This window comes from Podarcis tiliguerta (assembly GCF_965153285.1).
Source record: "Podarcis tiliguerta genome assembly, chromosome: 8".
In the NCBI taxonomy this organism is placed as follows: domain Eukaryota; kingdom Metazoa; phylum Chordata; class Lepidosauria; order Squamata; family Lacertidae; genus Podarcis; species Podarcis tiliguerta.
The window spans coordinates 50,036,593-50,064,155 of NC_139541.1; the positions used below are offsets into that span (position 1 = coordinate 50,036,593).

The 27,563-nt window shown below is 44.0% G+C and overlaps 2 protein-coding genes across 3 annotated transcripts in view; one reads left to right on the forward strand and one right to left on the reverse strand.

Annotated features, from left to right (window-relative positions):
- Positions 1-20,496, forward strand: part of LRRC36 (leucine rich repeat containing 36) — a 24,967-nt gene extending 4,471 nt beyond the window's left edge. Inside the window, exons 3-14 of one of the 2 annotated variants that reach the window (XM_083452776.1) lie at positions 491-683; positions 4,458-4,551; positions 4,658-4,743; positions 7,569-7,693; positions 8,417-8,468; positions 9,300-9,776; positions 11,647-11,876; positions 13,097-13,259; positions 14,920-15,098; positions 15,964-16,075; positions 16,975-17,089; positions 17,859-20,496. In XM_083452776.1, coding sequence (XP_083308902.1) covers positions 491-683; positions 4,458-4,551; positions 4,658-4,743; positions 7,569-7,693; positions 8,417-8,468; positions 9,300-9,776; positions 11,647-11,876; positions 13,097-13,259; positions 14,920-15,098; positions 15,964-16,075; positions 16,975-17,089; positions 17,859-18,060 — 2,028 coding nt within the window. In that variant the 3' untranslated portion in view covers positions 18,061-20,496. Of the gene's footprint in view, positions 1-490; positions 684-1,232; positions 1,434-4,457; positions 4,552-4,657; positions 4,744-7,568; positions 7,694-8,416; positions 8,469-9,299; positions 9,777-11,646; positions 11,877-13,096; positions 13,260-14,919; positions 15,099-15,963; positions 16,076-16,974; positions 17,090-17,858 lie in introns of those variants that run through there. The other variant, XM_083452777.1, reaches the window with a different exon arrangement.
- LOC310683177 (C-signal-like) lies at positions 19,940-26,799 on the reverse strand. Its single transcript, XM_083452825.1, has 6 exons — positions 26,542-26,799; positions 24,949-25,000; positions 22,922-23,109; positions 22,169-22,330; positions 21,344-21,454; positions 19,940-20,160 (listed from the first exon to the last, which is right to left on the reverse strand). The coding sequence occupies exons 1-6, from the start codon at positions 26,686-26,688 to the stop codon at positions 20,047-20,049; spliced, it is 774 nt and encodes a 257-aa protein (XP_083308951.1). The 5' UTR covers positions 26,689-26,799; the 3' UTR covers positions 19,940-20,046.
- Between the last annotated feature and the right edge of the window lie 764 nt (positions 26,800-27,563).

Here is a 27,563-nt window from a genome sequence, read left to right on the forward strand (position 1 = left end):
TAATTGGGGTCAAACAAATGTTGTTTACTTTTTTATAATACTTGGAAGATGGCTCTCCCTCTGAAGGTTCTGAACTCTCCTTCCTTGGAGGTTTCTAAGTGAAGGTTGAATGCTGGTCTCGCAGGGCCCACCTTTCTCGTTGTTTCCCCACACTGGTCTGGCCTAATATATTGCCCATATCTAGCACCACACTGGAACGCTGTGTGTCCTTGATAAAGGACAGCAAAGAGTTGGAAAAGATCAACCAATTTTGTTCAGGCAGATAAAGTATATTCTCAAGAGGAAAGCCTTAAGCATTTGGAGGCATTTAGTGTCAAAAAAGATAACTGTGATAGACCTGATAGAGGTTTATAAAACTCTGCATGTTATGGAGAAAATACACGCTCTTCCCCACTTCCAATGTATTACTCGCTCAGTTGGTGAGATCAAGTTCAGTGCTTAAAGAAACATTTTATTTTCAAATTGCAACCTTGTCTTTTTCTCCATGCAGGGTCTTGAGTATTTACAGTTGTTACAACATCTGAATTTGTACTATAATCATGTTTCATCCTTGCTGGAAGTTGCCCGCCTTCAAGCGTTGCCTCTCCTTAGAGAGCTGGACCTGCGTCTCAACCCTGTAACCAGGAAGGAATCTGATTATAGACTGTTCACTGTGTACAGATTACAAGCTCTGGAGATGCTAGGTGAGAGATGAAGCAAGGAGGGACAGTAGAGGTCATTTCTATGATGCTGGCATAAGGGCAAAGCTTGTCACTGTTCCAATTGTTTACTCAAACATTGCAGTCATGGCTTCAGCCAGTAACTACAAGTAGCTCTGCCCCCCAGTCTCATGGGGAGCTACGTCGATCGTCAGGATACCAATCCCAAATTCTCTTTCCTGACCAACAGATGAGGCAGGTGAGAGTGCATTGCCCCCATAAATTTAAAGTAGATGGGGAACTCTCTCACACCCACCCACTCCACACCACTGCTTGTGGATCCTATCTGCCTCTAAAACATTGCCTAGACACCCACCCCTCCATGGTCCGACACCGTAGTTTGAGAACCTCTGCTTAATATTATTTAGCAGTCCTAGAACTGAGCCTTCCCCCTTTTCTTCATGACCCTGTGCACTGTTTCTAGGGAGTGTGCCCATGAAAGGGCGTGTGTTTGTGGCTGTACTGTGTACTAAGGGCTTTGCCTTCTGTTGCTATGGAGAAGCATATTATGCTGTCACAAATCTATGCCTCACTGAATCTTCCATTTTACTTGTGCTCACTTTGGATAGCTAGATTAGTCAGTAGTCTGATGTTTTTGAATGAAAACTGCAGGTCCCTAGAGTTTAAGATTAGACTGAACTCCTGCTATAGACCATTTGTTTTCCTCCAGATGCTACCTGTCATGCATGGTGTATCTTCTTGAAGAACAACCAATCTTGATACAAAGACTGGAAGGTGTGGTGGAGTAAGTTTGGAGAGAGAGAACGGGGAAATGGTGACATATAGCCAACTGTTGCTTCTATATAATGAACTTAGAAAGCAAATTGGGAGCATAAACCATATTCTGTACCTTGGACCATAGCAAAATTCCAGTAAATGTTTGAGTTTTGATTCAGTGAATACCATGCCTTATTTCTAGTTTGCATCCATCTACCTTGAAATTGTCCTGCACCCTTCTTTGCAGTATTCTCAAGCATAGAATATGGCTGGACAGAGCTGTACCTAGGAGTTGGTGAAACCGGCCTCCACCGGGGGCGGGGTGTGTGTGGAAGCCGTTTGGGTGTGTGGGAAAAATCACCATTGGAGATTGACTGGGAGATGAAGTGGCACTAGCCCGCTTTTGGATCCTGCAGCACAGCAAGAAAGAAGGGAGAGAGGGCTTTCAAAATATGTCCCACCCTGCAGTAACTGCCTTTCAGTCAAACCTAGTGAGTTGGCAAAGCTCAGCAGTCACAGATCAGGACAGGCTGCTTGCAATGATGAGCCCTAACAGCAGCCACTTCCTTTTGCTAGGAAGGTGTCAGACCAACTCTGTGAAATATATATGCCTGAGTAGAGTTGCAAATTTAGGCAGCAATATGAGAGTAAATCCTATTGAACTGAATGGGGCTTATTTCTGAGTAGGTCTGCAGAGAAATGTGCTGCTTGTCAGTTTTTTTGGCATCAGAGATACAAGCCTTACTGTATTAAACAACATGTTCAACAACCTACTGAATATATAGATTTGGGCTCATGTTGGGGAGGGACACATTACTTTGTCAGTATTTTGGACCGACGCTCACTGGAACATTTGCTTTTAAAAAATAAACTGCATCCCAAAATAGTTCAGTTAGCAAAGGATCTGGCCTGTGCTCCAGTCTACAAGGCTTACCAGGATTTCGAGTACTTGGGTTGTGTAAAATATAGTAATTTCTAATGTGGCTATTGCAGTAAAGTATTTTTTATTCCTGAGGAGGATGTAATACAGCTCCTTGCCGAGGATACAAGGGGCCCTAGGGCATCTCTGTGGTCAGATGCCCTGAGTGTTGTCAATGTATTTCATGAACAATACTAGAATGCTGCTTGTGAAAAGAGGCACAGAAGTGAGCAGAGATTGCCCTTGCATGTGGCATTCTAAACAAATATTAGGCAATATGGTGCCTAAAACTGTGGCCTAGTTCATGTGTAGTGTTTATCCATGGTTTACTAAACTGTGGCTTATTTGATCACCCAAACCCTGGCCATCAGCGTAACCATGACTTGTTAACCACAAGCCAACCACATTCATAAGCCATGGTTTGTTGTTGGATTACAAACCTTAGTTTATGCTAACTATTGCTTAACATTGCATATACGGTAAGAAAGACCTCTGTGTCTGTTCAACTTGTACATTTCACATTTGGAAGTTAGCTGTTGAAGGGAAAACAATACTCAATTCATCAGAACTGACACAGAACACAGAACATACATAGTTTTATAGTTACATTAAAATAAAAAAAAATAGCACGTTCCAGCAATCTTTCTGCATTTTGGAGGTGTGTGTCTCATATACAGTGGTGCCCCGCAAGACGAATGCCTCGCAAGACGGAAAACCCGCAAGACGAAAGGGTTTTCCGTTTGCAGAGGCGCTTCACAGGACGAATTTCCCTATGGGCTTGCTTCGCAAGACGAAAAATGACGAAAAAATTTGATTTATTTTTTTTTTGCTCCAAAACCCCTTATTTTGAATCGCTAAGCTGCTAAAAGCATTTTAGCAGCAAAACCGCTAATCCCCCACCCCTTAAAATGCCGTTTTTAGCCCTTAAATCACCAATAGCGCTAATAGCGCTACTCTGTCAATGGGCTTGCTTCGCAAGACGAAAAAACCGCAAGACGAAAAGACCCGTGGAACGGATTCTTTTCGTCTTGCGAGGCACCACTGTATACAGAAACAGTCTTCGTTCCATGCTTCTTCCTTCTTCCTTGGAATTGGTGGGTTTATGATGGGCCTGTTAGAGATTTCTGTATTTACTTGCAAGATCACAACTCCAAGGGTTGGGTGAAATATGACTTTGTGGTGTTGTGAGCCAGTAGGGTGTAAAGCAGGGGTGCCCAAACTTTTTTAAAGAGGGCCACATTTGATGAAGTGAACATGCGTGAGCTTTTTTTAGGCTTGGAGGATTGAAGTTTTGAGCTTTTTAAAGGATTTAACCCCAAAAATGTTGAGCTTTTTTGGGGATTGAAGTTGCTGAGTTTTTCTTAGGATTTTAACCCAGGACATATACTGGCACAGGGGCCAGATTAAATTGACTGTCGGGCCGGATTAGGCCCCCAAAACAGACTTTGGACATACCAGGTGTAAAGCATAGGGAGACATGAGAGACCCAACTTGGGCATGGTTCATTGAATGGCCTTGGGCTAGTCACTCTGCTCTCTAAAACTCTTAGGAAATTACTGGACAGTGAGGATAAGCATTCCATAGTTTACAGGATAAACCTTATACTTGCTTACATCATGTGCTGAGTGAATTTGAACTGCTTGGTCCCATTTCTTTACTGCCTCATAAGTCCTTGGTGGGTTCTGTTGCCTAGTAATCAGATACCAAAGTAAATACTAAAAAGGAGGGCAGGATATATCACCTGAATAATCACATTATCAGATGAATTTTGTGGTACTTCTGTAATTCTGTTGTCCTTTGTAAGCTGATGTGATGCTGTAAAGTGGGATATTAGTATTCTAAACAAATGACACCAAGCCTACAGGCAGAAGAAAAATGGCTGCCTGTCTCCATAATTTCTTGTGCTGCTGCTGCTGCCCTTTATTTCTGACACTTTGGTCCAGGAGTGGAGAATTGTTATGCTCCTGTGGGCCAGATCTTTATCTGTCCCCACTTCTGCAGGCTAATTCTAACAGGTTGGTAGAGCAGCCCATCTGTCAATCACATGGCACCATTATGATTTCACATGATTGCTACCATTCTTTGAAGCCAGTCATTGATCCTGCATGTCTTCTTCTTCATAGATGAAAGAACTATTAGGAAGCGTGAGAGAAAAGCTGCCCACCTGCATTTTAATCTCAGGAGCAAAGAGGATCCATTGGAAAAAGACGAGTCAAGGTATGGAAGTGGTCTGATGAAAAGTAACACTTTTGGATGGGAAAGGAGGTGCTTGATATTGAAGATTACTTAATCCTAACATCGCTGTTATTAAATTTACCTCAAGGGAAAATACAATGAGGAGTGATGTGCTAGACCAAGAAAGCTTTGCAACATCCAGGATGAATACAGAGAGCAACAGGACACGTACTGGTAGGTTTTATGAGACAATCACACTGGGATTGGAAAACCTCAGTATGCTTAGCCTGAATATTTGATTGTGCTCATGTACATTATGTGGTGCTGCCCTTGTATCTGGTCTGGAAGCTGCCATTGTCCCTGACCGTTGACTCTGCCGACCCAGCATGCCCCTCTGCCAGAAGCCACAACAGAAGAGAGCTTTTGCCTCTATGTCCTGCTTCTTCATGGAGGCTGCTGTGGAAAACAGAATGCTGGACTGGATGGGCCACTGGCCTGATCCAGTTGGGCTCTGACGAATGACTGACTCTCCATGAGACATGCTTGGATATTGGCTGCTTTAAGCTTTACAAGGCATTTTTGCAATTGTGAGTGTGTCCACACTTTCCTTTTGCCCCGCTCTTTCTAGGCACAGTTCTGTGCTCTAAAGCTCAGTGTTTGGGCATTCTTCTTTTAGCCCCTTAGCTTTCCCTGTGAAAACACATGCTTTAAAGTTGACATGCAACAAATGGCCATTCAGGTTTTCACGGATTGCCAAAAGTAGGTTTTCATAGGGAAAACTCTGGAGTAAAAAAATGGTGCTTGGACAAAGAGCTTTAAAGCGTGGATCATGCTTGATCTCTCCTTTCTATAGCTAGTCTGTAAGTCCATATCCAGTGGGACGTGAGTGGCGCTGTGGGTTAAACCAGAGAGCCTAGGACTTGCCGATCAGGAGGTCGGCGGTTCGAATGCCCGCGGCGGGGTGAGCTCCCATTGCTCGGTCCCTGCTCCTGCTAACCTAGCAGTTCGAAAGCACGTCAAAGTGCAAGTAGATAAATAGGTGGCAGGAAGGTAAACGGCGTTTCTGTGCGCTGCTCTGGTTCACCAGAAGCGCCTTAGTCATGCTGGCCACATGACCCGGAAGCTGTACGCCGGCTCCCTCGGCCAGTAAATCAAGATGAGCGCCGCAACCCCAGAGTCAGTCACGACTGGACCTAATGGTCAGGGGTCCCCTTATCTTTTTTTAAAGTCCATATCTGACCTTTGTTTCACTCAGACTCTTGACTTGCCTTCCCTCCTTCTTTCTTAAGGAGGAAATGTGTGTGGCTGCAATTTGCTGGTGTTTGTTTCACCACAGATCCTAACCATCCCTTTTCCCTGAGGGGCAAAACTGTATATTGCTACAATGCCTTGAAGCAAAGATATCCTCAAGTGGGTAATCCCTTGATGTCATCTTCTCTTTTTTTAAAAAATAATATTTATTAGACTTTTAATAGTTACAGGGGAAAAAACAAAAGAGAGAAAGAAACAATAAAAGATTTAACAAACAATACATCAAAAAGAAAAAGAAAAGCAAAAAAAAGAACAATACATCAAAACAACTAGAGAAACAAAAACATTTAAAAAAACACATCCCATATTTCCATATCTTTACCTTTCATTTACTTGTTTCATCGACCTCCTCACACCTCCCTTTTTTGTATTCTAGTTCAATTAGCTTTTTCAGCAAATCCTTTCCATCTTTATCAAATTTTTTGTTCTATAATTTGTCAATAACACAATCTAGCCTTAAATTTTCCACTTTGGCCCATTAACAATCAGTTTTTACTTAGTTCTTTATAACATTTCTGCTAAAACCATATAACTTCATTCCAGCATTCTTCTAACATTCATTAATTTTGCAATATTTCTGTAAATATACTTTGAATTTTTTCCAATCTTCTTCCACCGACTCTTCTCCCTGGTCTCGGATTCTGCCAGTCATTTCCGCCAATTCCATTGGCAACACAGATCAGATAGTCCTTGATGTCATCTTCTCAAACAAATCCTTTCAAATGCATTTAGGGTCTTCAGATTATCAGGTTATCAGAAAGCTTCTCTTACAGTGTTGCACAATTTATATTCTGTTTAAAGGTCAGGGAGAAGGGATTTAGATTTCTCACCCAAACTTACTCCCTTGTATTTTAAATCTTCTCATATCATGTAGGATATGGCCCACCTTCAACTATTTTAACAGCTAGTAAGACACACACACACACACACACACACACACAGTACAAAGGCCCCCATGTGTTTGCCCTACAATCTCCCGGGGTGATGTTGTCACTCCCAGGAAGAACTATGGTAGGATTATAAACATATGTGGCAGAGGAGTAGTGTGCATTAGCCACTTCAGATAGCTAGAACCTGTAAAAAAAAGGTGGGGAGAGAAGACAGCCCCCAGACTATTTTGTGAGCATTTTAAAGAAGTCCTGCATTCATGTGGATTCTAGAAAATCCTCACAGAAATGGGATTAAACTAATTTCCTGGTCAACACATGTAACATGGAAACGAACTGGTATAATTAAGACTGTTCCATCCATCCCTAATTTGAACCAATGTTTTCTTTGTTTATTCCTTTGACTGTAATACTGGGGGGGGGGGTTAAATAACAAAAACTTACATTTGTGGGGTGATGTTCTCATCTTTGATAGAACCCTTGGTTTTGGGGAATTGGGTTGGCAGATTTTTAAACCCAGCAGAGTTGTGACACTATTCTCCACTTAGATTTATCTCTCTCCCCAGATTATACTTGATTTTTTTCTCTCTGACTCAGGAAGGTGTTGCAGTTATTTATTTTGGGGGTATTTTATGGTACATCTGAGCTCAGTGGTATATCTGGGAGCTATAAATGGGTTTAGTGCCCCACTGGGCTGCCAAGGCAAGGAAATGGATAAATGCCCCCTGAGGAGCTTCCTGTAAGAGCAAAACAAAAGGATGGGCCTCAGCAGTCTGGAACACGTGGGTGTGTTTCATTCTGATTTTTCTGCAAACGAACAGTGGGTGCTCATCATTATTTCTCCTTATGAAACGAAACCAGGTACAAAGTATTCATCTCCTCGCCATATGTCATGCCATGATGAGAGAGACTCATTTCTAAAGACATCGCCTGTTTCTGTGTTGCCAACCAGCAAATTAACTAAAGGAAACAAGGACCAGATCCTGGTAAGTGGGCTTGATGAAGTCAAACAGAGGCAGGTGGCTTCTGCTGCTGTTTTGGGCAGCGCTTTGCTATGTTAAACTTCTGTGTCCTCTAACTGTACAGTTGCATCAGTGTCAGCAGTAGAAAGTTTTCAGCTGTTGTATGCATTGAGAGGGAGGCCTTTCCTTTTCAAAATTGTGGCAATCCCCCTGTTTATGTCCTTTCTTATATATAAAGCATGATAATGCCAAACCTACTCTTTTTGTCCATCCCATTTGTATCGGTTCATTAAATGACTAGAACATGTGTTCACATTTTGGGTTATGCAACTAAGTGAAGTCAGTAAACTCCAGGCTAGTTCATAGACTAGGAGAGAAACAGTAGGCCTATATGAGAGCTTATTGTCCTATACCTCATATCACATGGTGCTTCCGGGGACAGTGGCATGATGGTAGTTTTATGAGTGTTTGCTACCACTTGCCTGTTGAAATGCCTAATTCTGCCCCAAGATCCATTTATAGCCTCTTAGTTGAAACATTCAGAAACATTTCGTGTGGGGAAAGAAAAGGGCCAAAATGAAAACCAGATGTGCTTCCACCCCCAGGCCTGGAGAAAGCAACTGAAATGCAAAATACTTAAAACAATGGTAAAGCAATGCCAAAAGCTAAGGTGAAAGACTGATTTTTCTGAAACAAATGAGTAACTTTTGCTATTGGACAGAATATTAACTTTGTAATATCTTCCAGCTAGACAATGCAAATGCAAGACAGTTTCTGAGTTACAACTCTTTGGACAGAGGTGAGTGTTTTCCTTTTTCAACCGGATAAAAATCTGTGTGCATTCTCAGCCTTTCGGGGTCAGATGACTCTCCTGATTCTGATGTTTCTCTAAGGCCAGTTCTCACAAAAACGCAGACAGAAAGTAGTAAAATCTATCCAGATTCTGCTGCTTGAGCCTGAAGATTTCATCAGTACGTTAAAAAAAATACCTTGCATATCAAGGTGAAGAAGGTTTCTACCTCTGAGGCCCCCCCCCAAATGGGGACCCATACTCCATCATGTAAGTGACCACTTGCAGTCTGAAGTGGAACAGTCCAAATATGGACTTACCACCTACCTGCTCTTTCTGAATACTAGGCCTAAATCTAGATGACTATTTGAAGATTTGGGTGTTTCTTACAAGGTTTTATTTCAACTTATTGAGATGTTTTTCAGTTTGGTACAAAAATATAATTTACAGGATAAGTTTTGAGTGATTGATGGGTTTTCTTTTTGCAGCCATCAGTATAAATGGCAGGTATATTGCTAATATTCTTCTCAACCACTAGAGCTCCAGTTTTTTGGCTCGCTCAGCCTTTGCCTCAGAGCATGAAATAAACATCTGTCAACCCACATAATTTAATTTATAAATGGAACCTTATCTTAAGTGTGACTAAATTCACATCTCTTTCTTCCCAGCAAGGTTTATTAACCATGATTATCTTGTGATAAATGGAAACAACTCCTGATATGAATTTATGTAAACCACTTAGAGAGTTTTTTATTGAGCCATCTATGCTTGTTGAATAAAAATATATTTAATGAATGAACAAGTGAATTGTAATGTTCTCCCTCTGCTTGTCGCTTGCAGAACAGAAACTCCGGTCTCCCACTGCCCTGCAGGCACAGACTTCCCTGCCCTCCCAGATGAAAAGCAGAGCTGTGTCTGGTAAGGGGAAGTTTCACGTGTCCTTTTCTGAAGGCTCATCTCTAGACTTCCTCTGTCCAGGAAAAAGAGAAACGGGAAATAGGAAAGTGGACATTCTGGACCTTGGCCGGGCTGCTTCTCCAACTAGGAGGCTGAGTCTGAGTGATGATGCAGGGAAGACCAACCTCAGGCCAGAGAGTTATGAGCACCTGTACCACCCATCCTCTGCTAATCGCAGGGAGCTGGTGAAGAGGCTTCATGATGAGAGGAATGAGAAGACGGCAGCCGATGATGTTTGTAATTACACCTCACAGTTTGCTAACGAAGTCCTGACTCCTGCCCGGTCCTCATGTGGAGATTTCCTGGGACATCACTCAGAAGCAGATGCAGACCATGCAAGTCCCTTAAAGCTCAGCTCAGGTAAAGGCTGGCTTTATTGTCTTAGTTTTCAAGACGTAACTTCTTCAGTCTTTCCTAACCTTTCTGAATGAGAGGACATCTTTGTTTGGTTCTCTCCTGGTGACTCAAAATGTCAACTTTCTGCCACTATTAATAATATTTCTTAGCCTTCTCCTTTTGCAAAATACAGGTGGTCAACAGTAGCCAGCTTCTGTTCACAAATTTCAGCTTCAAAAAATAGAGGCATGAAGGCAAAAACACTGAGCAATGGGCTTTCTCCTAAGTTTCAGAATTCAGTGTACAGTGGTACCTCGGGTTAAGTACTTAATTCGTTCCGGAGGTCCGTTCTTAACCTGAAACTGTTCTTAACCTGAAGCACCACTTTAGCTAATGGGACGTCCTGCTGCTGCCGCGCCGCGGGAGCACGATTTCTGTTCTCATCCTGAAGCAAAGTTCTTAACCCCAGGTACTATTTCTGGGTTAGCGGAGTCTAACCTGAAGCATATGTAACCCAAGGTACCACTGTATTGTCAATAGTCAATAGCCGTAGAAGAGAAGATCATTACTCTATCTCTTCCACTTAGCTTAAAAGAGGCAGGCCTAAAGTGAGACTAGGAATGGGGGAGCAATCTGATTCCATTCTCAAACTTTCTAAAGTACATTTTCTTGAAAACTAATAATTACAGCAAAGATTCTTGTTCCTCTATCTATTGAGTACGTAACTGAATGTAGTTATGAGACTGATACTCAAATCTGGGAGTTAGGAGAAATACCTCCAAAAGGGCGGAAAAACAGGGCACAAATGAATAGAGAGAACAAAGTTGATCTCACAACTGTTTCTGCTATGTTCAGCCCGTTCCCACGCTCCATTGGTAAAAGTATCCTGAGCTGCTCCATTGGGAAATGAATTTACAGCTCTTGTCACCACACATGCTTGGATCGAGCCCGCTCTTCCTAAGAATTTTCACACATGGTTGATGGTGTACTCTTTCTACCTGTAGGAGCATTTGGAAGGACTACTTTGTTACACCAAAGTTGCATGATGAACCGGCCTGTGCACAGCTTGTCTGAGGCCTGGAGTGGGAGTCTTGTTAGAATAAAATTATTAGCATGACAGTGTTAAGTGCTAGCAGGGGGCCCCAGCCGGCTTAGCCCTCCAAGGCCCGGGGCAAGCATACTTGGTTGCCCCCTCCCCTGCACAGGTCTGATTGTGAACCATAGAAAGCATGGAGGATTTGGGCATGGCTACCAGAATTTTTGGAATTTGGTTGGCCTAAATTCTACTTTGGTTTCATTTGTTTTCGAGAGTTGGCCACAAGTGTAGAATTGATGGCTGCTTGCTTGCAATCTTGGTGGAAAATGGAAAAGGGGAGCTCACTGTGGCTGAGAAATAAAATTATGGGCATGCATGCCAGTGAGCTTGGTTCAACAGCCTAACTTGCTACCTTGTCCCCAGTGCTTTGGGTAAGCTAATCACCTTTTAAACAAATGCTGGATTAGTATTTATCTGTTTGTTTTGACACATTAAAAAAAGTGTAAACTGTCTGAGGAATTGTGACACCAAGGGTAGTAGAAGAAGCAGTACTGTGTACAGTGACCTGCAGACTTGCAGGATTTATTTTTTCAGACATCAACTCTGGAGACATCATGCATTTAGATCAAGAGTGGGGAAGACAGGGTGTCTTCACTGTTATTATTTGCTCTGTTACAGTGCTTGGATGCTTAGCCACTATGAAAATAATTCAGGCCCTTTTTGGGCGGGTGGAGGATAGAACTGGACTAATAGCCCACCTTCAAGATGGCTGGGAATTAAAGATGCCTTGTGACAAGTGTTCGCCTTTTTTTCCCATCTGCTAACCAAATAGTTCCTTTCTTTCATTCTTCAATTCAGCTTCTACAAGCTTTGGAGATTTCCTGTCAAAGCATCGTTCTTTGTTAAGTGAGGTGTCTCTTGGGAATTCACAATCGGCTACAGCCTTAACATCCGCATCCACATCCAGGAAAGGGCGAGACCCACCAGCCTGCCGATCTCTCAGTCCTTCAAGAGTGGAGTTTAAGCATACCAGCAGCCAGCACACTCCAGTAACCCCCAAGCACTGTTTTAAAGAGCCAGTAACGGAGGTGAGTGCTTTGTTCTGGATCCTCTTTGTGGAGCAGGTAGATCAGGGGAAGGATCATGGGGTGGTATGCTGCCTAATGAAGCATGTGTGGTATCTGTTCTTTAGCATGGCTGTGAGACATTTATGGGCATGCCTCAGATTGTTCTGAGTGACATTCATTTGCCCTTTCATCTGTTCCTCCCAGCCCCATTCTGCTGCAGTTGATTTCTTCAGCACAGTATAAACTTACCATTGTATCTCAGGGTGTTTCCAGACTTTCAGTATTTTGTGAGCGGGATTCAAACTCTTACTGGAACTTTAGGTTTGAGGAGCTAAAATGAGTCAGAATACTCTGTTGCCCTAGCCTAGTGCAACAAACCCACTTTAGAAAAACAACTCTTTCAAAAGTGTGTGGTTAATGAATGTTAAACAAGAAGATTGCTCCCAGTGCCAGTCAGTTGGTTGGCATGAACAGTGCATCATCAAAGGTAATCACTGCAACCACTGGTCTGCCATTACAGCAACCTCCTTTGATCTTAGACTGGTACCAGTCACCTGATAACATTATGACATCAGGTGATTGACAAATGAGCAGTTCCGCCAACCTGTCAGAGTTGACCTGGGAGTGGGAGACATAGGCATGCAGCGCCGGATCCTGTTCCCCACTCTTACATACCTCATTATAAGGCCTTTCAAAAGGGGTGCCAAACAGTGGTTCCAGTTGTACCTTTCCCTCATGCTCAGGATATTGGGTGTCAAAGTGATGCTGATCCTGAATTGAACCTTTGTCCTGCTCTTCTGATTTCAAACAAGGACATAGCTCAGTGGCAAAAGATAGACACCAGATTCATATACTGAGGAGAGAGCCTAGATTAACTAAAGTTCAGTTATAAAGACCGTGGCCAGGACAAACCCAGTTTGATAAAAATTGGCAATGAGGCATGGCATATATCTAGTTATCAAGGCTGAGGGCTAGGCCAGGAGCAGACCAGTATCGGCCTCTTTGTTGTCTGTGTTGTGTTAATTACTTAATAATAATAATAATATAAAAATTCTAAGCTACAAAAACAACTGAAAAAACCAAGAAATTCCGTGATTTATTTGAGAAACAAGTTGTCAGAAATTCTCTCCTACCCTCGAACTTTAATCCACCTCTTTAAATGTGCATAAATAAATTTTAGATGTTTGTCAGAATGCCTCCATATTTCCAGATGTAACAAATGTTACTTATGTGTTTTGTAGCTTCACTCCAGAGAGCATAGCAATATCCCTCTCCAGACATCAAGTATTGTCAGCTGCACTGAGAAACCATGTCTTCTTGTCACTGTCCTGCAGCAACTCCTGGATTTAGTGGATCGTTATTGGAACGGCTCTGGCTCCCTTTTTATCAATAAGGATTTCCTTGGTATGCTCTTCTAGGCTCAGGCTATGTGCCTAAAACTCCCACCACCCCTTTCTTTTCAGAGAAGGGAAGCAGACCACTTGCCAAGCATGTCACCAGGCAATATTCAGTGTCCTTGTTTGCTGTGCGCATCACCAGACTATTTGCATCAGGGGTCACAAAGAATCCTATGCAATTCTTGTATTCTATGCAAGGCTGTGATCATGGGGCCTTTGAAACAGGAAGAATACCTCTGAGGATGTGCAGAATGACTTTCCCTCATAACACAGGGACCTGATAACCAGGTCACATACACCTGGGCATTGGGGTAAACACTTTTAGGTAAACAGGACAACTCCCAGGCTAGCTAGAGGCTCAGCACCTCTTGTCTTTACCACCTCTAACCCTGAACTTGACTGGTGAGTGCCAACAGCATAGTAGCCAAAATTGGGCCATGCAGGATCAAACGCAAATTTTGGCTTTGTTTGGCCTGCTTAACTTGTTCTAATCTTCTCTTTTTTAGCATTCTTGTGACCATCATACCTCCTATCAGATGGATCTGCTTATTTCACTTACTGTATTTTCCCGAGTCTAACACGCCATCAAATCTAATGGGCACCTCAGTTTTCAGAACCTTGAAACCAAAATAAGTAATTGCTGGCAAATGTAAATGTGCCATCGAATCTAATGTGCACCTTACTTTTTGCAAAATGTGCACCTTAATTTGGCCAAAGAAAGGTGATCATTAGATTTGAGTAAATATGGTAATATTTCAAATTTAACTGTAGGGCAGATTCTTTCATCTTTAATGACTCAGCAACTCCTAGCCTAGTTACTAAACACTAGGCAAGACCAGCTCTGTTGATTTTTCTTTTTGCCTGAAGCAAATTCATTCAAGATATTACAACACCCAATGTATTTCTTACTTTAAGTAAACACTATGTAGATTACAGCAGTAATAGGTAGAGAGCACAACACCCAGATACTTTACTCTACAAAAAAATGCAGCTCTTCAGGGTTATGAGATGACCAGCCACTCTTATCTGAAAAACGCTGTGTTATGCAATACTCCCTTTACAGGCAAGTCTGAATTCATTAAAAATATAATGTAATTGACCTGCATGAAGGACTCTGCAACTTGAAAACAAAGACACTGAATGTACTTTTGTTACTCATTAAAAATCTTTTAATAAAAATGTATTTTTAAAAAGAAAAACCAGACCTCCAAGCAGATAAAATCCAGACTTATGTCCTCTGGTCACCACTCTGTAAAATACAGTATTGATAAGGCGAGTTAAAACCAATTAATACAAAATTAAAACTAAATTAAAACTAACTTTAAAAGCTGAAAGCTACAGAGCAACCAGGATATACCAACATATTTTGGGGGATCCTGAAATTTGCAATAGTACAGAAAATCTTTAGAAGGGGAAAAAACACAAATGGAACGACAGCAACAACATCCAGAGCAGGTCACTGGGGACTGAGTATGTGCAGTAGCCAAAGAATGTGAACGACAGGGTCAGGAGAGGTGGGGTGGGGGTGGGGCTGACTGGGTTATCCTGAGACAGGGCAGGGCTGGTTGGCTGGAACCCTGATCAGGAGCAATATACACACTGCAACATTTGGCTGCAGGTCCCACTTACCATGTTTTAATCTGGTTTGTGCTTTTATTGTCTTGTAGCTCCAGCACGCGATTTGCTTGCATACTTGATGGCGGCTGCCCGTTCACAGCAGGATGTTTGCTCAGCCCGCAAAGCCGTGCTAGGCCCCAGCTCCTCAGGGTTCAGTTGCCAGCTTCCTAGGGAACAACCAAAGTATTCTCAGCAGCACTGCAGCAGTGCCATCGACAAAGCTATGAGGGTACGTGCTTTTCACCATTGCTTCCCTCTTCCTTCCTCGGTAAAGTGGAAGCAAACCTAGTTCTGTTTTATGAGAGAATCTTTAATGTTTTATAATTAAGATAACTTACTGTCCAGCTATCTGATAAGCCATGTGCGCAAGTCCGTGCTGCTGCTCTGAATTATGGAGCCGTCCAGCCCAGAGCCTGTGACTTATGTGGATCACCGTGTGCCAGTGGTCAGGCAGTGGCTGAGAGCCCCCATAGACTCAGAAGGACCCCTCCCTGACCCAGGCAGTGGCTGTGCCAGCACTTGTCACCCTCCATGCCAGCCCCGTCGGCTGCTATGCCATCTCCAAATGACAGAACAAGAAATGTCCACAGACCCCCAACACACTGGGGTCTCCTGCCATCTGACACTGAGCCTGAGCGCTTTGTATTTTTCTTTAAACACCAGAATGTGATGCAAAACCCACACAGCACAGCTTCCCTCTGGGTATCTGGGTAGCCTCCCACTGCCACACACTCTCATAAACAGTACCCTACAGCCTCTGGATTGCTCTCCCAGCAAACACAGGCCTCACAGCACCTTCTTTGCAACCCAATATTCTCAAAACCTCTATACTCTCTTCATAGTCATGGGGGTTTTATGTTGCGGTTTCATTGCATGCATTGCATCTGAATGCCAAAAAACAAACATTGCTTTATTTAGAAGGTCCCGGGCTGATTGGTGACGGGATGGTGTTGTCTTCAGAAATCTCTAGCCCTGCCTAAAGAAGAAACCTTCTTGATCTCACATGCGTGGCCACATATTTATGTCAGACCAACAGAGTCCCCTTTCCTCCTTGTTGAACTACCCTACCAACGCTTTCCTTCCCTCCCCAACAGAAGGTGGAAGAGAGTCAGAGCCCACCTTTCAAAGAAAGAGGCGTGGAAGGTGCTGCTGCCGCCGCCGTCACCTCCAGTTCCAGCTCCCATGGAATATATTCTCTCTCTTATGGTAGGTTCACTGGTAAAATACCAGAGCGATGTCTGACTGCATTTGTCAATCCTAGGACATTTCTACACTTGTGTTGAGGGAGGCTTTCACATAATCAGTCAGCCTAACTGCTGTTTCTACATGCTCCATATGAATGAGAGATTGACTATCTCTCCTGCTCGAGTCAAGACTCGGGCTGGCGTTGAAGATCACAGGCACAAGCCCCTGCCCCAGTAAAATAGACAGTGTCCCCCATAGGATGTTTCATTGTGCCATTTCCACCACCAGTGCCCATTGCTACAGAGCTTGCCTGGGAGAACTTCCTCTCAGCTGGGGAAGGCAGATTAGTACCACAACATCCAGCCATGGGGGAGGGGCTTGGGGTGAAGCCAGAGAGATGCAAGATGACATAGAAGGATGGACAGGGTGACAAAGGAGCTGGAAGGAACCAGATTTTGAACCGTGCTGATAGCCATTAAGTTTACTGCACCTTCTTGGGCCAGTCACAAGGATTAAATAGGGGGCAGGAATGAGGGCATGAGTTTATTGGAGGAAGGGCAGGCTATAAATAAAATAGTGTGTTGTTTTTAAAAAAAGATTAAAAGTGTTGATTAAAAACTAAACAGCAGTAGCAGCATCTCAACAATACAAAAGTACATTCGAAGTCTACAATACGGGTGGTAAAACAAAGTCTCCAAAGGGGTGCATGTTCCAGTTCAGTTTTCATACTATCTCTGTTCTTCTGCTGCGCCTAGATTCAGAATAAAATGGATACCCCAAAAAGCCATTTGAAAGACTTCAAATGATCATAGCTAGAATAATAGGTGGGGTTTCATGGGTCACTTTGCTCTGTACCTTTTCCCATGCCTTTGATCAAGCACAGCTCTAGCTTTGCTCATCCGCTGATATTTTTCTCCTAGATGAGTTGTTAAGTAGAAATGAGCAGCTGAATGCCCAGGTGGACATCTTAACTTTTGAATTAAAGCAGCTTAAAAAGCAACAGGACACCATCAGTTTGCTGAAGGAGAGCCAAAGGTAAATTAAGTTTGGCAGTTCCATTTAGGGGAGGGGACGTAGGGCTGTCATTCCATTTTGTATCCCTCCCTTCCTAAAAGCAGCTCAGCATGGCATTTATGGTGCCCCCCCCCCACTTTTGTCATCACAACATCACTGTGAGGTGGGCTAATCTGAAAAAGTGACTAGTTGAGAGAGTCAGAGTCTCTTTCACAGTCACAGTGGGGATTGCAAATTTGATGTAGAGGGGAAGAAGAAAAGAGTATTGATAGCAGATCCTGTCCTTTGCTGATGCTTGTGATAGACACCTTTCGGAGGGGAGAAGGAAAGCTGCTTTTTGTAAGCAAATGCAGCAGGCAGGACTTCTCCTGTGCTCTGCTGATGCTCACAAAAAGCACCTTTTATTTCTTCTTGCCTTGGCTGCTGTGCAGGGAAAACGCAAGAGGCAAAATCCTGGTTTGGCTGCAAGTACCTGTTTGCAAACCCAAGACAGGATTGAACCATGCCCTCCTGTCCATTAACTAATGCCATGAGCAATGTGACCTGGTTTATAGTGGGACATGGGTTATGGGACAATTAAACCCTCTGGTAAGGGTCAGGATTAGTCCCTATGCCACATGTCCAATGATTGAAAATATCAAGTTGGAGACTTACAGGTTGGCAACTAATGAAACTCCTGTTTGAAGTACGTAGCTTTTCTTGTTGGTTTGAAAGTCCAAGAAAGCTAACTCATTCAGAGATGCTGGGCTCAGTCAAGGGTGGTCCCTGTTCATTGTTTCCTTCTTGCCAGGTCCCTTGTTTCCACAAACAACTTCCTTCTGCAGCAGCTGAATAAAGAACAAGACCCTTCCGTAGGCCAAGCAGGCCGTCTTTCGGAGAAGATCCATGATGCTCCTTGTCATGCCTCTTGCCCTGCGAGGACGTCCCATCGTGCTTCCCTCACCTCTCCCATTGCTTGGAATCCAGAAATGTTAAGCGGCTGTCCTCTCTGACAGAAAGCACAGAATCACTTTCTTCCCATGGTGACTGTCATACAAATTATGCTTCATTTTCACATAACCAATCAATCAATCTCTTTATTACAGGCAGTGACCAGTATTCTTCATTTTCACATAAGTATAGTATGAAAGCCTGTTTGCAGGTGTGCCTACTCTTTGCTGCTTTTATTGGTACCATTTCTTTGACTCCTCATGGCCCTAGGAGGGACTCACTGGAGTGTCCAGATGTGCTCTGAGGACATCCCAAAAGAGAAGCACCCACAAACATACTTATTTCACACACTCCAAGGCCAGGAAGAGAGTCCACAGCCTCCCTGCTCTACCTTTTTTCCTCAGGGACATTGGCTTCAGCCCCCATCTCCCAGTTTGTCCTCCATGCCTGAACCAAAGCCCAGCTTTCCAGTGGCCATCCTACAGTGCCTATGGTTAACTCCGTCTCCTTTTCCCTATTCCAAAACACCCTTCTGCTGTTCTCTTCCACACATGCCCCTCGGTCCTTTCCCTGGGCCCAGAAGGCTTCCTTTCTTCAAACTTTATAGAGTGGCCAAGGCTTCATTGTCTCACAGTATCCAGATGGAAAGGTGTGGTGGTTTGATGCAGCAACTCAATGTATTAATGCTGAGTATAATCCTTAGCTAGTGGGATTACACACCAGAGTGTGCAAAAGGGGAAATTGTAGGTGTTGTTAAAATGATAATTGAATTCAAGATGTACCATCTCTGATAACAACAGCTTGAAAGTATGTAGCTAACACTAAGCTTGAATTGAGAGGTATCACCCATTTATCCTGGCCCATCGTCATGCATTTGTGCAGCTCTAAACTGTGATCTGGACTTGCTGCAAGGCAAACCCACAAAATCATCTTGCAGCCATAGGGAGAGAAGCGGAGGTCTTCTGGCCAATTGCTCTGGTTTTGGCCTGACCTTCTCTCTCCACCCAACCCAGACGAGTAATAAGATGGAAGCTTATTATGGAATTGGTGCTGCTTGTACAAATAAGCGTTTTTGCAGCATCCATATATTGCATAATCAGAATGACAGGCCAGACTTTCTTCTGCACTTTAATCTGAATTTCCCTTTACTGTGGAAAATCTGGCAAGTAGAAAGCCCAGGATGCAGCTGCAGGTGCTGCTTTTGTGAAAGGCTCATGATGGCACATTTCTTTTATGATGATGAGCGATTTGTGGGGTGTGGTGATGTTTTTAGTGGGCAGCAATTCATGCCACTCCCCTCCTTCCATTTGCTTCCAGCCATGTTGATGACACTCCTGTGCCTATTTTCACCACTTTCTGCACACAGAAGGCATGCAGATTTCAACAATCCACTATGTGTGGAGAATTGCCTTCAAGGCTGTGATAAGAAAAGTACCAACTACAGAGGTCTAGCACAAGATCTCTCTATCACTCGTGCACAAGAAAGACTTCAGTATTTTAAAAAATCTTAACAATTTTGCCAGTGCCATATCTCACATACAAAGTACCTTTTTTGTTTCCAATACCTAGTCTTCTTGTGTCACAGCACTTACAGTGCTCAAAAGAGCAGTCCTAGTCTAAAAATTGAGCCCTAAGGACACATGACTGCAGAGGTGGCCAGCTCACTCCAAGTTGCCTCCTAATTTGAGAAACCTTGTGATGTACTGGTGAAAGCAAAACTGCCAGCAGCCTTTTGAGGGTTGGGTTCACCAGGCCTCTGTTTTGCCTTAATTATAAAACTGCTTCTGCAAGGGAGAGCAAGTAGGATATAAATGGGTGCATGTTTCGTTGAGGGAGGCGTGCCAGTAACCCAGGGCTGGTGAGTGGAGATAGGACTGGGAGTGGAATCCCATTTCTTTACATGTCACATTTGGGGACAGAAGACAAGAGACCCAAGAGATACCGCTTCAATTTTTATTCAAAAGACTCATGATATAAAGCTTTACAAAGCCTCAGGCTGCTCCATCCTCATTATGCCTTGGCCCTTCCTTTGGTTCCTTCCGAGGCTCTCACCATGGCAAAACATTCCCTTCCCAAGTCACCAGCACCCCATGTTGCTTTTCAGAGAGGTTGCAAAGCACTTTCATAATGCCAGACACACTTTCTTCGACAGTCAGGTCAGCCTGCAAGGTACAAACCATGGTTAGATAGTGATTCTGCAGAGGCACAAGAAAATCTGCAGTGATGGATGAGAGCTCAGCCAACCACATGAGTTATGGTTTTGCCTATCTAGCTACCAAAGGAGTGAGCAGAAGGGATGAGATAAGTTTGTCCTCAGTTGTAATTTTAGTGTGGGCCTGACTGAATATTCACTTCTCCAAACAATAAGCAAAACTATATGCAGCTATCCTTGGAAATCGGCACACCCCAAAAATCTGTGATGCAATTCTCCAACCAAAAATGTGATCAGCAGTGTATTTATTACAGGCAAGTGTGAATAAAAATGCATCTATTAGTGAGCTCTTTGCTTCCAGGTTGATGTATATATGAATGAATACCATGGAGAAAGTGGATAGAGGAAAGTTTTTCTCATAACACTAGAATTCTTGAACATCTAGTGAAGCAGAATGTTGGAAGATTTAGGACATACAAAAGAAAGTTAAACGTGGAACTCACTCCCACAGAAGGCAGTGATGGCCGCCGACTTAGATGGCTTTAAAAGAGGATTTGACAAATTCGTGGAGGCTATCAATGGCTACTAGCCATCATGACAACAATGCTCTGTTTCCACTGCCAAAGACACCCCAACAACCGGCGGCTTCCTTAACTCAGACTTTAGTGGCCAGCTCCTTGGGGTTGGCAAGGAAGGTCAATGCTCGGGCCTGCCAGGAGGAGCCTCTTCCCTTGGGTGTGCACAGTATTAGTAAGACTTTCAGCAAGAGAACTGGTGAGGCTTAGGCTCAGCCAGACTTCCTTTTGCACTACATTTATAGGCACAGATCCAGGATTTCCAGGTCTGTGTCTGAGTGTGGGGTGTTGGGTTTTTTTTGTTTTTTGCCCTGCCACTTTCCCCAGGAAACCCTGTGTTTTACTGCTGAATCAGAGCACACAACAGCGGGAAAGCTGATTGCCATTTGCTCCAGTTCAGCAGTAAAAACATTGGTTTTCCTGAGGAAAGTGGCAGGGCAATACTCTCTTTCTCTCTTTGCCAGGACCTGGAAATCGCAGACGTGTGCCCAGAAATGTGTCCCAAAAGGAAGTGTGGATGAGCCATTAGTGTGTGTGTGTGTGTGTGTGTGTGTGTAGTTCTGATTTAGAACGAAGTAATGCAGAGAGATCTTAAGAAGAAATCCTTAGCTGACTCACCTGCTCACTTCCCAGCTCTGTTTTCACCCAGCCAGGATGAACAGCAGTGCACAGGATCCCATCATCTTTGTAGCCCATTGATTGGCACTTGGTGAGCATGTTCAAAGCAGCCTGGGGATGGACGAAGACATGAGCAGACCCCAATCATAGATGCACAGAGAGCAGAAAGGTCAACTAGGCTACTGGATCAATATAAATTGAGGTTATAAGACCACTCACTTTGGACCCAATCTCCCTGCTGTTCACATAATCAACACTGATTGGGCAGACACTGAAGCTGAATTCTCCTAAGTTCTGGGACAGTTTTGCTACTGAGACACAGAATATACTATGCTAAAAAGATGATGCCATGTCTCTGCCATGTCCATAAAGGGTAGTTGCAGTTGCCACATCACTTGTTACTGGTCCAGAAACTTCCCCCACCAACTCTAACATCTCTAGGAGGTAACAACCACTGGCATGGAAACTGCAACAGGTACCAGGATTATATAATGTAGCCTTACCCAACCTAGTGCCCTCCAGATGTTTTGGACCTCAACTCCCATCAGTCTCAGCCAGAATGGCCACTACATGACTTTTGGAAGAATTCTTACTGTGGAATTCAGGTGCACAAAGCAATTTTATCTACTCGTAAGACAGAACAATTTCAGTATGGACAAAATGTCCAACTTTGAGAGGAAGAAAGCTGGTGGGTGTTACACAAGGCATTTCAGTAGCACATCACTCACTAGGCCAGCCATTGTTGGGTACATAGAAAAACCTTTTCAAGGAAGGCAATGGACAGAAATGCCAGATTTGACCCATGTCCCACAGGAGAAGCCTGACCTTGCTGCAGCGATAGGAGACGACTGGGAAAGCGAAATAATGCTCTGGTGTTTTCTCAATGGATCCTAGAACAGTGGACATGTTGATGATGGCTGCTTTCCCGCAGCTCATGCCTTTCTGATTGGATCCGTGGGCAGCCTTCTTCAGCAACGGCAATAATTCCTAAAGAGAAGCAAAAGCTCTTCAGCTTTACAAACCTGGTCTGCATAAAGATCTGCTAGTAAATGGGCACAAGATTGCAAAGACCAACCGCCTCTGGCCTTGTTTCTTACACCTCTCAATTTCTACCCCACAATATCCTAGTTGGCTTTTTCAAAACAGAAGATATTAAGACTCAGCTGTGTTTGGGAGTAATGGAGGGTAGATGCTGTCACAGAGCTGGGCTGATCCTGCAGAACTTTTTCTTACCAACTCAACCTGTGAATTCACCTAGCCAGAGGCTATTCTCCAGGGGCCTTTTGAAGATAGGACGAGTGACCTCCCTAACTCAAATCCAGGTGTCACCATTTACAGCCCACTAACCAAGCCCATAAACCCCATTCTTTTCTCTTAATAATTTTGACCCTCAACAATGAAGCAGTCTGCATATGCAAAGAGGAAAGGCTGCTGTATTGCCCTTTGAAGTATCCGGTCAGCTGTGCTGCCAGGAGCTGGCCTGGGAGGGGCAAGTCCTAGACCACTCTGCATCATGGGGGTCTGCTTTCCACCCTGTAGTCCAGGGAGGGATTGCTCTTCTTGTGAAGAAAAACTGACCTTGGTCACTAACATTGGGCCCACAAGGTTGATGGTGTAGACGTCCAGCATGTCTTTAGCAGTGGCTGACTCCAAAGTACAGGGCGGCATGACCCCAGCATTGTTGATCACCACGTTCAGCCCAGCGCCTCCCAGGCGGGCCTCAACCTTCTTGGCAGCTGCCTTGACACTTGCCTCATCGGTGGTTTCTACAAAGAAGAAGAGACAAGACTCTGTTTTGTGTAGGACTTGACTGCATTCTCACCTGTCTCGCTTGTGTCACCTATTCACAATAGGTGGGATTATTGGCATGCTCATTCACGTAGGAGAAATGCAGGGAGAGCAGAATTGCATCTTGTGGCTCTGCTTCCAACTTCAGTGTCTTCATCTGAACACTTGTAAGCTATGTAAGGTCACATGTTTGGATGTGTACATGGAGGTTGGTGGGGGCATCTCTCTCTCTCTCTCTCTCTCTCTCTCTCTCTCCCACACACAGCACTCCATGCATTGATCATACTAGAGAGCCAGGCAGATCTCTGGAGGGAATACCATTCCTAAGAGGGCTTGGCTCTCCTTCTCACTCAGCCATTCATGGTGATAGAGAGGAGGGCATCTGAGGCACAACTTCAAAGCCTGGGCTAGTTAATACAGGTGCAGATGGCTCTTGAGGCGACCAGGCCCAATACCTTTTAAAAACTATATAGAATAGTTAAGCGAGGTGATACTGGGGCCCACTGCCAAGAGCATTTTGGAGAAAGCATCCCTTTCAATCATACTTCCTTACCCCTCTGCAAACTTCTGTTTCTTTAAGGGGCAGTCATGCAGTTTTGCTTTGTATAGCCAGGGGGGAAGGAGCTGGGTGGGGCAGGGAGGGGTGAGGATTAGAGTTGAAATGCCATCAAGAGGTGCCTATCTTATTTCCTTCATAAGCAAATAGAAGCTTGCCTTTTGAAAAAGCCGTGGGCGCCTGTCAGTATTTGGGAGGGGCCTCAAAAGCAAGTAGAACACCTAATCTCTGCTGAGCGAGGTCCTCATTCAGCTTTACAGAGGAGTTGCACGCACCCATTCCATTGCCATGGCAGCTGGATCTGATCAATGGGGTGTGGGATAAGTCAGCTGCCAGGTCCAGCCTATTGCTATCAAATGTTGCTGGGAGGGGACCATTTATTGGCTCAGGGCACCACTGCTAATCTCTGCACACATGCCAGGCCTTCCTAGTACCTTATAAGACATTATCTTTTGGCTACTCACAGCGATTTCTTAACTTATTACCACAAGTTTCTTCTTTCTTTGCAATGCAAGCAGTTACAACAGCAAAGCATGGTCGTTTCTGCTAAGCTTTTTTACCTGTTTATCCCACAGAATCTTAGATGTGGTTTGGTCAACTGGAAAGTAATTCATGAACCCGTATGGCATTCTCAGCCCTCCAAAACTTTGTGTCTAATGCCTGTTATGAAATTAGAGCTAAATGTGCTGCCTCTCTCAAAGGTTTGGGTGGGTATCACAACCCTCCAACATTTCTCTGATGAAAATGATAATGTCTTATAAGGTACTAGGAAGATTTGTGGGTGACTTAGAACCACAAGGGGAAATGGAGGAGAACAGTTAGAAAACTATTGTGCATGCTTAAAAAGGCTATGAATATTCGTCAAACCGCCCAGTTGGAGCTAGAGCTAATCAGCATGATCATGGGATGTATGTAGCAAAGGGGGTACATATCAAGGGGGAAATATGAAATAAGTGGACCGGGAAGTCTGTAAACTGCAGTCTCCTAACCAATAGGACAATGTAGGAGGGAAATTTGGACGGATTACTTAGGGCAAATTTGTCCAACAGATTCTGACTTGTAGTGCTTGTTTTGGGGCACATTAAGGGAGGGGAGAGGGCTTATTAAAGATCCTCTATCTAGTACATAGTCTAGATGAGCATCTAAATACAGCCAGTGCCTTAAGAAATGACCAGATACAACAGGGAGAAGAAGCTGCCAAGGCTCAAATTAAGAAGCAACAGCCTTGCTGCTGTTTGCTGAAAGAGAGGAGAGGGCTTACCAAGCTGCAGAATTGCCAGATTGGGGTGCTTGGATGCCAGGTGCCTCAGCTCCTGTAGGAAACAAAAGAAAACAAATTATATCATGTTGTAATGTGTCCGAAGTTCCCCCATGTAAATTACCACAGAGTTGTTATAACTATCTTGTAAGTAGGCCAGTCTTAGCCCCATTGTGCAGGTGGCAGCCTGAGACTTCCATACTAGCTCTCACAAGGGCATTGTGGGACTGAACTCAAACAACATCAAGGAAGAACTCCAGAATGGCTGGCGAGAGCCATGTGGTGGAGCTGGAGCAACAAGCTCAAACCTCTTCACAGCTGAAGTTCACATGTAGACTGAAGGAGAACAATATACTTAATTACCCATTTCCTCCCAAGGTGAGCTAAACCTGGCAGGACAGCTTACTCTATGGCATTAACCCCTTCATGCATTAATTAAACTTAAGCAGGTTGGTTATATGAGGCAGTTTATCCCACAATAGGTGAGTTCTGGGTCTGAAAAAGTTGGAAATTTATGCCCTATGGGAATAGTCTTGGTGATGCAACTAACTGACCAAAAGAGCCAAGTGAGAGGCCATCTACCCCTGAGAAATTGTGCAGCTATTCCAAAGTTTTTAAAAAGCTAGATTTTCTGTGCTCAGAAAATAACAGCTGGAAGCTGAAGAGGGGAAGCATTAGAGGGGAATGTTTTCACATTGTGCAGGTGCCTTGAACAAAGGTGTGGTTGTTCCATAGTAAATGCCCAGTGTAGAAGCAGCTTAACTTTTAACATGCCCTGGAGCTAGTTGAACATGGCTGCTACCACTGTGAAAGCTCCAAAGTATTCAGTGTAGGCTGACTTCACCATGTTAAAACAAGGTCATGTGCTATGGAGTTTCTTTGCAAACCACAGCAGTAGACTCTTTTTTCTCTTATTGGAACAATAAGTGTCATTCTAATATTCAGCCTCATGTTTATTTCTCTTTGCTGCAAACTCAGTTTGCCTCCAGCAACACTCAACTTCCGCATTTGTAAATAAATCCAAGCCTCCCTGTTCTCTCCTCCAAACAGAGAGGCCCCTAAATTAGGAAAGTCTAGAGCGTGCAACTCCACAAACAAAACAAAAAACCAGAGTTCTCAAACAAGGCTTTGCAAACTTGCCTATCTCCTGTTTTAAATTCTCTGGCTGAGACGAGCCTCTTGCTTATATAACAACTTGGAAACTTTTTAGCACAGATTCTGAAAAGGGCTCTTGCATGCAACACTGATTTATAATCTGGCAGCAGGGAAGGAGAAGTTCCAGCTGGAAAGGATGGAGTGTGGATGGATGCCTGACAGTTGCTTCAGGGGAAGGAAAAAAGTGGATCTTTCTCTTGCATGCACACCCAGGAATTGAAATCCCTAAACTGGAGGAAAGAAGATATTTCTGCTTATAAACAATGTGCAGGGGTTGGAGAGACAACGGGATTTGCAGAAAGAAGCCTGTCTCAGACACATCAGCTTTGCAGAGAGAAAGTGTTTGTCCTATCGTGGAAGGGTGTGTGTGTGTGTGTGTGTGTGTCCCGAGAGGGAGACTTTCTGCCTTCAAAGTCAGCTAAAGAGAGTCTAACAACTCACCTGTGCTCTGGCCCCTTCTGGATCCCGGCAGGTTGCGAACACTACTTGGGGAGGGTTTGGTTTCTCAAGGAAACATTTCACCAGCTGCAGCCCGATGCCTCGGTTGGATCCTGTCACCAACACACTGCGAATGTGACCTGATGCCATCCTGTTCTCACAGAAGCCGTTACTCCTTTCTGCAGCTCCTCTGTGCCTTGCCCCAAGTTTTCTTTCCAGTGGGCTGGGCGTGTGTCACTTCCTGCAGTGACTGGGGCACCCGCCTTCCTTCCCACTGGCTGGCTGTAGAAGAATATCAGATTCCGTGTAGGCAAGCTCAGACTGCTCTTTGCTCAGAACCAATGGGCAGAAGGGATGTGGTCAAGCATGAGGAAGTTTTTACAAGTTTTGCAGGCTTTGGACTTAAAAATAAATAAGCCTCCAAGTCCTGTGAAATAAATGGGTGTGTGTGCACCAGTGCTTCTCAAGCATTTTAGATTGAATTGGGACCCACCTGTAAAAATTTCCACTTGACCTATGCTTTCTAGGCATGGGTCTGAGTGGTTTACCCCCACTCCTTTCCAAGGGAAAAACTGCTCTTTAGTGACAGATAAGAAGAAATGGCAATCCAGGGGAAACCCAAATTGCTGTTTGCCCCGATTGAGCGCTAAAGAGTTGTTTTCCCAGGGGAAAACAGCAGGGCAATAGGAAGTGTGGATAAGATGTAAATTCTCCTTTCAAATCCCATCACCCTTCCTGAAACAGTCCATACAAGTAAGGGCAAATTCCAATTCCTTCACATCTTCAATAGTATTTACTCATGGCACAGAGCAGAAGTGGGGGACATGTCATGCTCTTTCTGGGGTAGTTGGTCCACCTTTTGTCGCCCGCCACCCCACTCAGCTCTCACCTGTGGCTCCTAGAAGCTGTCAGCATGCAACAGTAGCCACACCCTGGGAAACAGCTTTGACTGGCCGGCTAAACCAGGTGAGAGCAGCCGATTACAACCCAGGGAGGTAGACTAGTATTTCCTTTTCCTTTCCTTT

Excerpts from the sequence above, each read along its gene's own strand:
- LOC310683177 (XM_083452825.1), bottom strand. The coding sequence starts at position 26,688 with ATGGCATCAGGTCACATTCGCAGTGTGTTGGTGACAGGATCCAACCGA. Across the intron at positions 23,110-24,948 it reads TCTGGCAATTCTGCAGCTTG|AAACCACCGATGAGGCAAGT; the intron begins GTAAGCCCTCTC and ends TCTTCTTTGTAG. Across the intron at positions 20,161-21,343 it reads CAGAGCTGGGAAGTGAGCAG|GCTGACCTGACTGTCGAAGA; the intron begins GTGAGTCAGCTA and ends TGTACCTTGCAG.